The following is a 12,810-nucleotide window of genomic DNA, read 5'->3' on the forward strand; positions in this document are numbered from 1 at the left end:
AGCTACGTCACTATTTTTTCATGATATTTTTCCTGTTTCACATTCATTGCCTCTAGTTTTTTTGGGACTGATTTAGGGTTTGGGTCTTTAGTCCCTTTTGTTTAATGGTCCTCAGTTTTTAGGCTAATATAGAATTTTTTTTCCCTTCATCGTCTATTTTACACATATACGTATTATACACATGGGTTTGTAGTCCCATGGTGTCTTTTACTACAGATGTGTTAAAAAAAAAATTTATTTTGTTTTTGTCTGTAGCACTTTCTTGGGTTTCTGGTGAGTTCAATGATTAAAAGTGCTCAATATTTACATATTATTACATTGTTCTAAATTAGAGGAGGAGAAGGATGGTGAGGTTGATTCTATCTATTTACTTTCCTTCTTCTCTTACAATTTTTGTATTTCTGTTTTCCCTCTCGTGATGCTAATTTTAATTACATCCTTGGGTTACAGATTTCTTAATAAGTATATTACTTTTCTGTTCTTTGTTTCTTTCCCTTTAACTTTATTGTGTTCCGTTAGTAAAGGGAGAGGATAATGTAGTATCCTTGCAGTATCCCCTTTTATTATAGAATGTTCTGGTTATGATGCTCTGTGGAATGTTGGCAATCTGTGGGCTTAGTCTGGCAGTTGGCTTGGGGCTGAGCATCTTGCAGGATGTTCCTGTTGGGGTCTTTATGGTTTATACTATCTTATCTACCTAATATCTAATAAACCAGTTATTTATATCACCTGCCTGAGGACATCATTACTACAGTTTGCTTGTTTGAGTACGGTGATGAGCGGTTCTTTGTATATATTAAAGAGTGTAGGTGAGAGGACCGAGCCTTGGGGGGCACCCATGGTAATGGTGGAGGTAACTGAAGTTGAGCTATTTCTTTTATTTCTATTAGTTGGGAGCGATTATATACATGTGAGGTAAACCATTTCAAAACCAGGTCATCAGCCCCGATCCTTTGTTGGAGGGATTCCAAAGGCAGCTTGTGATCGACTGTGTCAAAGGGCGCTGATAGGTCTAGGAGGATGAGTAGGCAGCATTTATTTGCGTCTAGAGAATTTTATGGTGATATGGGACTGTTAGGTTATATTGAAAGCCATGTGGTGTGTCCAGGGGCGAGGCTCCTGCGTTAAGGCAGAGGAGTGTCACTCCACTAAAAAACTGCCCATAGAGATAGAAAAATAAAATGATAATAAAAGTTCATTTTTACCATTTTATTTTTCAAAACCCCGAGCCGAGCGTCAGTTCGGGGGGCGGGGCTTTCTGATTTCTGCTGCTGCCAGTCAGGCAGCAACAGAAAGCAGTGATGGGCAGGGCACTTTAAGTTTAAAGTGTGCATGTCTGTTTGGCCGGCTGTCTTGTGACGGCGAGCCAGACATGCACATTTACACTTCTCTAACCCAGCTGTTTTAGACAGTTGGATTAGAGACAGCATAATAGGGCTCCGGTGTCCTCGGGAGAGGCGAGATAGGACGCTCCCGCCAATCCTAGTGCTGCTAGAGCAGCGGCAGAATTGGTTACTGCATTTTCCTGGACCCTGCCTGGAGAAGACCCGTGCGAGGTGGAGGGCGTCATGCCAGGAAGGTAAGTGGGAGTATTTTTCTTTACTTGATTTTTACTTTTATTTTTATCCCTCGCCCTCCTTACATGCAAGCCGACACTGGGTGTGGCGTGAAGCACACAATGAAACAAATTATTGGTCTGAAATGACCAGGCACGCACGCAAATCTGGAAAGTAACGAGTTACAGTTTTAGTTGAATACTATGCATAAAATGCTTAAACAGGAGGCATTCTTTAAAATAAAAGCATGACATGCATTAAAAATATCTGACCTGAAGCTGTACAAGTCTTTTAAGTTTCTCAAATCTATTTTCATTTTAGGGCAAGCCTCAACCCTAGTTTCAAGAACTACAACCACTCTGGAATAAACTGATCGTATCTAGCTATTAAGGTATGTTTTCCGAAGAGAAGGTTTGATCCCCAAAGTTCTTACTTTGACATTTATAACCCGCTTTTGCTGAGCTAACAAATGGCTTTGCGGCAACTCCTATAAACTCTGGAGTCTACACATAATATTTTCCACGTGGGCTGAGCATTATCCTAGCTAAGCTTTTTATCTGACAGGGAGTTGCATTTTTGTCTTGTAGTTTCACTTTAAGTAGCAGTGGTCTAAAAAATTACAGCAGGGAACCAACCTGTCCTAAACTCAGTGCATTGTAAATGTGGAACTGTCACTCATCAGGCGGTGACATCCGCACCAAGTGGCAGAAGAAGGGCACACACATGACACAAGCCTGGGCAGTATCGTGTTGTGAGTTGCAAGACACGCCTTTTGCCTGGAAAGGATTCTACCCACCAGAACTGGAGTCCCGATTGGAGGATTCGTTTTGCCCAAGCACAGGGGGCGTGGCCGAACCTCGCTGACCGCTCGCCTGTACTGCAGCAGGACCTGCAGCACGAGCCCTCTTCAGCTGTGAACCCTGTCACCATGAGCGCGCGCCCGGCTTTCATAGCGGCAGAAGTCGTCGAGGAGTTTTTAAAGTTTCCTGAACTCATCCAGCAGCTGGAGAGAGCCCTGGCCAACTTCTCCCGTGGCGCTGAAGGTGGAGTTGTCCAGCCTCTGCGGACCATCGTTCCCGTTGCAAAGTACAGCGGGTAAGAAAGAGTGCCTTACTACTAGTGCAGAGATTCTGGGCGCTGCACCAGCGGAGAGACGGGGAGATGCGTGAACTGCCTCTCTATTTCCGCCTTAACCAGTGATAATGCTTCTGCAATACAAATGCAAGGTCAGTTAATAATGTCATTTACTAACCCGAACATTCCTGGACTTTGGAGTCCGTAAAAGACAAGAGATGCGAGCAATGGGCAGAATGCAGATTGTCCTCCTGTAAAGCAGAGGTGAACAAAGGCATTAGTCACATTCATAAGAGAGTGCGAGCCTCTTGGCGTCCATTTCGTAGGTTTGCGATCGCAAATCTTGATCCGCATCATTTATTAACAATTATTCTTAAATACATATGTTCCCCATCCTCAGAACAAATTAACTTAAAATGTGTGAATATTTCTATTTATTTAATTATTTTTTTGCAAAGATCTCACTGTTTATCCAATTAACATCCTCCTGTCTGGAGCAGAATGGATATGGGAGGGAGAAGGAGTGGGATCTTTAGAAAGTAATTTTGAATTCAACAGAGCCTATAGGCTTTTTCTCCTATAAACTATAGGGCGGACTGTGCGCGACCATCTGCTTTATTGTATTTTCTCAGACGACTTTGCCGACTCTGGTAAGTGCAACGAAATTGCGTGGTCATTTCTAGTCCCTGTCGGGGATGCGGAAATATTATAAAAAGGCGTTAATCTAACCTGGAAAGCGTGACACTTGACAGGACTGCACAAGGCAATCTGAGTAAATCCAGGGTCTTGCTTCATCCCAAAAGTGAAGAGAACCACTGCCCGGCCAGTGAAGGAATTAGCAGCTAAAGCATACAACAGTTAATATAAAAGATATGACAAGATTTATTAATTGTATTTTTTTTTTAACATTTTGATTTTTTTTGATTGGGCACATTAAATGATATATTGAGTAAAGTACACATTGCCATTCATTATAAGGATATTGCAAGTCACCAAGGTGTTCAATGACCAGATAGAGGAACAAGTTATATCAAACAGGGTTGAACCCAACAAAGTCTCAAGGAGCTGGGTAGATAATGATATGGACAGAGGGGTCCCAGACTGAGGAGGAGAAAAGATTTTATACCATAAAACCAATTACAAACACAAATTAACAGACAAAGAACAAATCAAGGTACCATGTTTTATTCACAGGGTACTCGGAAACTTCTTATTAGTTGTCAAGTATACATCAAAAAGATTTCTTGTTTTTAGAAGCAATTGTGCCCACATACGTGAAAAAAGGTGGTGGGGGGGGGGGTGCTGTGGAGGGATTAGGTGAAAATGAGGAAACAAATCTTCATTAGGTGACAAACCAAATTTGTACAATGTCGAAGTGGTTCCCCAAGTAGGGGCCACACATTACGTGTAAACAAAAACCAACAATCCTTGAAAAACAGACTTCTATGGACAGCTGTATAAATCTTGCTAGAGTTAGAAGCTGGTGTCGTGGGGGTAGGTTGTCTACGTTTCGACCCTATTCCTGGTAGGGGCAGTTTCCCTTACAGAGCGGGTCTTCTTCAGGACATAGAAGATGAAGTGGGCAAAATTCCTGCTTTCGTTAGGTAAGCAGTAGGTGGGCGTTGTCGGGGGTCCTGCATCCACACAATTAGTTCAAAGATCTGGTTAGTACAGGGGGTCAACAATTTGAGGCACGCGCCGTCACATTGCTGCTGTGAGAGGAATGAGATCGAAGTCCTCTCTGGTTCAATCTAGGCAAAATTGTGGTGGACTCACTGCTATCTGTCGTGAAAAGACATCGGGGTAGACGTAACTAGTCACTTGATTCTAGGAGGTAACTCAGACGCGAGTTTGACACACCACGTCAAGGGCCGTGTTCCTTCCTTGAACGTCTACCCGATGTCTTTTCACGGCAGATAGCAGTGAGTCCACCACAATTTAGGGTCGAAATGTAGACAACCTACCCCCACGACACCAGCTTCTAACTCTAGCAAAATGTATACAGCTGTCCATAGAAGTCTGTTTTTCAAGGATTGTTGTTTTTTGTTTACCCATAATGTGTGGCCCCTACTTGGGGAACCACTTCGACATTGTACAAATTTGGTTTGTCACCTAATGAAGATTTGTTTCCTCATTTTCACCTAATCCCTCCACTGCACACCCCCCCACCACCTTTTTTCACGTATGTGGGCACAATTGCTTCTAAAAACAAGAAATCTTTTTGATGTATACTTGACAACTAATAAGAAGTTTCTGAGTACCCTGTGAATAAAACATGGTACCTTGATTTGTTCTTTGTCTGTTAATTTGTGTTTGTAATTGGTTTTATGGTATAAAATCTTTCCTCCTCCTCAGTCTGGGACCCCTCTGTCCATATCATCAGATAGAGGAACAAGGCCTAACGCCTAGTTCCTTTTTAAAGGTATGTAACTTAGAGGTTAGTTGCAATATCCCTAATATTTACCAGAGGGGGTACGTTATTCCTTATAATACATAGCCACACCATCACCTTTCCCACAAACCACTTACATTCTTGGTGCATAGCTCTTTCATATGAAAGAGAGAGTAGATTTGCAAACATGAAGAATACAAAATAGAATCTGTAGTGCAAAATTAAACAAATCAAAAAAGATTTTAGATATTTGTCGCAAAAATATATTACAATAGGTTTAATTGTTCTTTAAGTAATTCTTTAAAGGTGCAGGAATCTGTAGAAACATGGAGAAAGATTTTAACCTTTCTATAATAACCAAATAAGTGCAAAAATAAAATGTTGCCATAATATTTATTTTCTACTTGTCACTGTATAACAAGTAAAAAAGAGCAAAAGAAAGAAAGGAACATTTCATTTTAGTTCTTTAAACAGCTGCTTTATTTATGCTCATGACCTGATCTGCCTTTCCCTTCGATTGCTGGCTCTGGTAGCAGGCATTGTGACATCAGAATTCAACTGTAATAAGTTATTACAGTTGATTGGCCACGTCATTTTATTATAAGAGGCGACTGGGTGTGTCACTAGTCTCCTATTATGAACAAAGTAGAGATGTTTTTTTATATAGGAATATTTAATCCTTTTAATGTATTACTGCATTAAGTGATATTAAAATTAATTGTTTACAATTAAGGGTTCCACTTTTCTGTTTTTACTGAATTTTACAGATGAATAAATAAGGACAGAAAACAGTGTGTTCCAGCCTGTATTCATTTGTAAAAGTGGAAATGTACAGAGAAATTGAGCATCTTCTCATTGACTCTGCTTGTTGTTCATGAATTCTCAGCCAATAGTTGTGCAAATTGAGAGCATGTGGAGTCGGAAAACACATTACATTTCCTTAAATAAGTGCATGTCTTAGCATATGTTTGTGCTATTGTGCAAATATTTTCATGTGGCTTTATAGTTTTATTTTACTTGGCTGCTAAATGTGCTAAAATAGGACAGGCGTCAAAGTATGAGTGCACATTTATTGGTCAAATAAATGTGGGTATACAGGAGTAACTACTATATTTATTCACAGATCCCAAAATAAATATAAATATGTATAAATATAGATAAAATGCCCAAAACATTATGATAAATAAATAGAGACAGAAATGTTAAAAAGAAATACCATAAAACCGAGAGCCCTGTTTATAATTCTAAACATTAATTTAGAAAGAGTGAAAACAGGGACTGAAATTCTTGAAGTCCAAGAATCCTGCTCCAAGAATGCCTTTATGTTGCCATGAGTGAGCTAAGAGACACTTAACTAGCTATGTGCACGATACATATGGCTAATATTCTCAAAATATTTGGAACAATATTGTAGTCCGTGAAGTGTGTGAGAGAGGTGTATGTGCATTTATAAGTCAAGCCCAAGTTTATTTATTTTGTAATATGCCAACATAGGTAGTACAAATATTTTCAAAATATACCACACCTTTTTAGGTTGAGCCTACTATACAGCACAATTTGTTTGGTGGCAAAAGACCTATTTTAAGATTTCCAATAATTTACAGGGGTTTACACCCGACCCATTGCTTACCATTAATTTACCTTTTCACTATTGTTTACTTCTTATTCAATGGCTTTCTTTAACCCATCGTACCCTTCTTTTGCTTGTCGCTTAACTGGAGCATAGCCTCTTTGCCGCCTCTCTTAGTGGATGGCTTCTATCCTCCCACTACTCAGTTTTAGGTGTCTTGTTTTTTTCTTTTTGCTTAAGAACTCCATGATAGTGAATGAACATTCCAGCTCTCTTTCGTATATGTTTCTCACCTCCGCGCTTCATGTTGCTGTCTCCCTTATCTTGCAAGCTCACTCTTGTGTGCTTTTCTCCCTCACCAAACTCCCTGCCTCCCTCAATCTTCGTGTTAGCTTTCTTGTTTGTGTCCTTCTGCCCTACCCCCAGTAATGCTGTCCCTCAGGTGCTACTTCTCCCCTCCCTCATCCACTTCCTGTTGCTTCCTCCTACATTCTCCTCGTTGTACCCCACTCCCACCACTATTAAAACAAAAACACATTTGAATAGAACCTGTAAGAAAACAGGGCTATTTGCAGATGACCCCCACTTTTGCCCCCATTTGGAGTACTAGATGCTGATTTCAAACTCAGACAGTGCACTGAAGTCTGCTAATCAGGCTCCAGAGCCAGTGGTACTAGTGGTACCCGGGGCAAGGGTGGTAAAGGGGTCCCCAGGGCTTGCAGCACTGTTTGTGCCACCCTGAGTGACCCAAGTAAACTACTGACAGCAGGCCTGCCATTTCAGACTGCAGGAACTGTGCAAACTGCTACATTTCGACTTTGTCCACACCATGTATGGCAAAGTCAATTCACTGTTTTTAATGTATGTCGGCCACACCAAAGGAAGGCCTCCTGAGCCCAGGAAGCAGGGTGCCTTAGGTTAAAGTTGTGGGCATGCAAGTGCAAGCTTAAATATCCCTATAGTGGCCTCTACCATTAAAGGACACTATAAGTGGTAGACTGTCCAAAGGATAACATGGATTGGCACACAGGGAAACCCGAGGTTGGCATCACCATTATGGTCCTTCCTAAATATGCTGTGTTTGGTATCAAACAACGTGCCTTCACACCCCTGACATGAATCTCGAGTCGAGGGCAATATGGTATGCACCCAAGTGACTACCTTAGAGGTTGCCAACCCGGTTGCCCCAGCTTCTCTGTGCTCTGGCTGTCAGCCAGCGGTGGCTGCTGCCAAGATTGAATTCTGACCTCCTGCCAGTGTGATCCCTCCCAGTGGTCAGGTCACACCTCCTCCCTCCCAGGAAGGCTAGTGTAGTAGCACATCAAGGCAATGAGCTTTTAAGGCTACACCGCCTCTGATATGCATCAGGGATGACTCCCAGATGAGGAAACAGCACTCCGCCTTCCCAGGCACATTTGCAGCTGGGCAGGTGGGAAATGAGGTATGCAGGAGATGAATACCCCTAGACGGCTAGCCACACCTCTAGGGTGAGCTGCCTGGTCTGTACAGACAAGAAAGACTTCTGCCATTTTAAAAATTGGTAGAAATAGAGGGTTCTGGGTAGAAAAGGTGACCCACACCCCTGTATGTGGTCACCTCAGGAGTGGAATAGTTGCAGGAACTAGCAGCCCATTGGTTGCTTGCTTCCACACTCCTAACTCTCCTAAATCTAGGATTTAAGGGTCCCCTCTGACACCAGAATCTCAGTTCTGAATCATCTTGCATCGAAGATAGCAAAGAAGATACTTGTGTCTGTGACAACAGAACTTTGTCCAGCCAAACCATAAGAGGGATACTGTGTCCCTGTGACAACACTCTAGGAACTGTGTGATCGAGACTCGTCCTAGGCTGAAGCTTGGTTCTCCCAGAGAGTGGGACCCCTGAAAGAGCGTGAAGCACCCTCAGACACCCGGGGGCTAGTGGCACTAGTCCCCTGAAAACTGCAGGTAATACAGTGCTCCGGATTCAAAGAATCACTGGCCATCATCGCCCAAATCCAGATGGTCTAGTTCATAGTGGGAACTGTAGACCTACCTTCCACAAAGTTTCAGACAGTTACCATGTTCCCCGCGACCACCAGACGTCGAAGTTACCATCTGCTGTGCTTGCCGCAGCCAAGGTTTGTTGGTCACCAGTCCGGTAACTGACCCCTGCACTTGATGCTGCACCTAGAAACAACTCCATCCAACTTTTGTCTCCATTGTTGTGTTTCGCAACACTGTGTAAGTGGTAAAACCTTCTCCTGCGGCTCCCGTTCCGCACCATGGACAACCACGACGACTCTGCAACCAGGATGTATGGGCCAGGTAAAACTGACCTGCTGTCGTGGTCTGGTACAGGGACATGCATGACCTTTATCCACGTGGGGTCCGCGCAACTTGACATGCAAGTGATCTATGGCCACTACCACTCTTTACCATTGACCGCAGTGCAAAAGGTCTGCCGCATTGAATTGCTGTAATTTATGTTTTTTTCTAAAATCGATATCTCCGGTTATATATATGCTATTCTGTTCTTTTTGGTGCCTAAATTAAGATAAAAATACACAATTTTTTTAAATTGGTATCGGATTTCTATCACGTCATGTCAATTACTTATCATCCATTTTGGTGTTCTGAAATGCTTAGCACATGTTTCTCTAGTAAAGCCTGACTGCTCTTTGCAACTCTTCCAGGACTGAGCTAAAGGTAAATTATTGTGAATCCAAGGACCATCTTTGGGGTATCTTGATAGTATTACATGGTGAGGCCTAACCACCACACCAAATAATACTCCACCTTCCGATAGGACCAAGCTGCAAATTGCTGGTGGCCCTTCCGCCTTAAAAAGTGCTTTCGCTCTACTGTGTTAATTTTTTTAAATTTACCAATCCATCTCGGATCAATAATTTAAAAAAAATTGCATTCTTGTCTCTTTGAATGCATAATGACACATTTATGACTACAAAATGACACTGATGCAGCGGGCACACCATTGCCCCTCCAAAAGGCATTGGTCGAAGCCATTAGGTCCCGAAGGCAAGGCTTATTGGCTTAGCCAATGCATGTGTTAAAAAGTTATCAAACAAAATAAGTAATCATAAAGATCATATATATTACATACCCTCAGTTATCTACCTTTGGCTAGCTTTTCTACAAGTACTCTACATATGTACATGTTTGCGCTTATTAAAACACAAATAAATAAAGAAAGAAATACCAATTTAACTTCCTGGAATTCCGAGCTGGCTTATTGTGCATGCAGATTCCCCACCAAAACGGGTTCTATCATCAATGGTGTTCATCCACAATGCACGTCAGGGATATCCAACTGCCACCCAGTTTGGTAGTAAATGCAGCCATAATAGATGTGACCACTGGTGTTGCACTAATGATAGGTACACCACTACCTGGCTCCATTCCCATCTCCAGATTTACCTTGTGAGGTATAGCAAAGAAGCACCAGCTATCTTATTTTTGTAGAAAACAGCTAATCTCTACTTGAACGAATCTGTGACCCATAATGATTAACATACCAACTGGGTTTATTATCAAAGCATGTTAGGTTAATCAACCAGTATATTACAGGCAAGATTTTTTTTTTACTTGATTCACTTACAGAATGGGTTTGTAAGGATGGTCCGGGTGGTTGACAATGAGGCAAGGGATGTCTGGGGTAATTTTGGTTTCCAGTATCTTTATTCTCAGTCTTAAGGCTTAAGTAGACTGTTTAGTCATGGGTCAGAGTTAATAGTGAAATAAGGATAAAACACAACAGGTAGATGCGGATGTTCCCTGGACAGTGTTCGGCGTCGCCCTTGGGTTGATCTTCTCCGATTATGACTCCTTGGGACTCCTCAGAAGGGCAGAAAGAAAAGGATATGGCCGGGATTAGTCACATCCATTCTCAGTAATAACACTGGTGCTACCGCCACCTTGCGTAGTGAAGGAAAGGGGGGAGAAAGGTTTGTGAAGGAAAGGGCCGACGTGCCTTCGTTTAAGCTACCCCTCACCACCCCACTACCCCCACCAGAAAGCCCCTTTTAGCGGTACTTGCCTCGGCCACGGCCCGTCCGCAGGGCCGTGGCGTCCGGACCCGGGGCGGTTGTTCCCTTCCTTGGGCCACCAGGTGTGTGCGCCTTGTAAGTAGGAGACGGGTTCTCGCTTGGGTACCATTCTCCGCCGAACATGCTCCCCCCTGTCTTCGCTCCTCCTCCCGAACTGCTAGGCTCTTCTCCGCCGCCGGGACAGCTGGGCTCTTTTCCGCCGACTGGAGAGCTGGGCTCCTCTCCACCGCCAGGACAGCTGGGCTCCTCTCCGCCGCCGGGACAGCTGGGCTCCTCTCTGCCGTTGAGACTGCTGGGCTCCTCTCTGACCATCTGGACTGCTGGGCTCCTCTCCACCGTCGGGACAGCTGGGCTCTGCTCCTTCAGTTTCTCCATCTTCCTCCGGGCTCCAGGACACCACTTCCTGCCTACGCCGCCCGTCCTCCATTGGGGGAAGGTTTTTATTGTCCCAGCTCTCTGTCCTGGACCGCCCGGCATGAACAACAGCTAGACCGTCAACCGCTTCCGGGTTGGCGCTGGCGTCTCTCCTCGGCATACCCCACTTCCGGTCGTTGTTCCGGACTGACACTCCGTCCGTATCACAGGGTCCTTTGGAAGACCCCGGTGCACACGAGATAGAATGATTTCTCACTCCCTTATAAACTATACATACAGCCATGACTCATTTACAGCCCTGATCACTCGACCTCTAGATGAAAGTGCATATAGATGTGGTCAGAAGCATAACGATCACAGGTTATTGTAAGAAATTGTCCAGGTGCCAACGAAAAGGTCTCTGCAAGTAACTCGATGTTCTCTCTGTGACCACACAGGCCAGTCAGACTCCCTTGTTGGCTCAACTGACTTCGCCTGTAGCCTAATTTTCTACCATATTATAATATGACCTACCAGTGCTAGGTACAGAGAACATGTCTTTTCACTTTCTAATAATCAGACTCCTTTTTTAAAGAATTTTTTTTCTTCAGGATCAGATTTTGTCCATTCTATAAGAATGTACAAATGCTTATGGCCAGTGACTCTTTTTTCACAACCTGTAATTTCCCAGCGTTCTTAAGTAACCCGGATCAGGGCGAAAAAACCACAAGACCTGGCTACTAACCCTGGGCAAAGCACTACACTACACTCGCGTAGTTTGTGAAGTTTGCGCAACTTCGCACTACGCGAACTGCACGTAGCTCAGTGCAAACATGCGTGGCGTAGTGCAGCGGTCCTTTTTTGCTTGCTCGCGCTCCTCAACGTCAAGTTGGCGACCGCGAGCTAGCAAAATGACATCCTCGCAAGACTTTTTCCTTGTTCACGATCGCAAGCATGGAAAATAAACCTCCCAGCGAGATTCTCAACGCTGGGAGGTCAGGTTTCTCATTGCGAGTGGTCGCGCATGCTCGTGACCGCTCGCGATGAGAAACTACCAGTCCGCGTTGAGAAAGCTGCAGCTCGAGTAAAAATCTACTCGAGCGGCAGAAAAGTACAGCTCTCACTGTGCAAGATGCCGTTTTCAATGATTGCACAGTGCCGGATGCTTGTCCGCACTGTGCAATCATTGAAAACTACATCTTGCACAGTGCGAACATGCTACTACGCAGTTCGTGAAGTGCTACGCGTAGCTCGCGTAGTGCGAAGTGCACTTTGCGTAGCTACGCGTAGCGCTACTTCGCGAACTACACCCACCCCTACTTGCTACTCCTGAAAGGACGAGCACAGATTTTGGATGCTGCCATCATTACCGCCTCTTTTTCGCGTAGGTGCTCCACTTTATCCAAAGATGTTCCAAAGCCAGGATCTTCATATGTGGAACCCGATTCGACATTCTGAGTACATTGTGGATCTCCAAGGGCAAGGAGTATCCACCTACTGGAACTGAAACAACCCTGCCTTGACATATTTGCCCTCTAGAATACGTGGGATCTATAAAATTGTCATACTTTTGAATCTGGCTGTGTTTCTCAGTTGATTCCCCTCCTGGTCGACATGGACAATAGAAGAAACTGAACAGTTCTTTAATGACAATAAATTTGCTTGTCACCCTCTTTCTTGTTGAATCAGACCTCTATTGATCTGCTGTGTTCTGGAGCTCAAACTGTTCTTAAGTCTAAAGTTCTTCCATGCATTTCCCATCAAGCAGACTTTACAATCTATGCTTTGCCTGGTTGTTATTACATGTTTCAGCAGCCTG

At 43.7% G+C, this 12,810-nt stretch overlaps 1 protein-coding gene across 1 annotated transcript in view; it reads left to right on the plus strand.

Moving 5' to 3' along the window:
* Positions 1-2,429: 2,429 nt before the first annotated feature.
* The window catches only part of CRYM (crystallin mu), an 83,095-nt gene continuing 72,714 nt past the window's right edge, over positions 2,430-12,810 (plus strand). Inside the window, exon 1 of the mRNA XM_078665066.1 lies at positions 2,430-2,651. Coding sequence (XP_078521192.1) covers positions 2,485-2,651 — 167 coding nt within the window. The 5' untranslated portion in view covers positions 2,430-2,484. The remainder of the gene's footprint in view (positions 2,652-12,810) is intronic.

The sequence above is a fragment of the Lissotriton helveticus genome, chromosome 10, assembly GCF_964261635.1.
Source record: "Lissotriton helveticus chromosome 10, aLisHel1.1, whole genome shotgun sequence".
Lineage (NCBI taxonomy): Eukaryota > Metazoa > Chordata > Amphibia > Caudata > Salamandridae > Lissotriton > Lissotriton helveticus.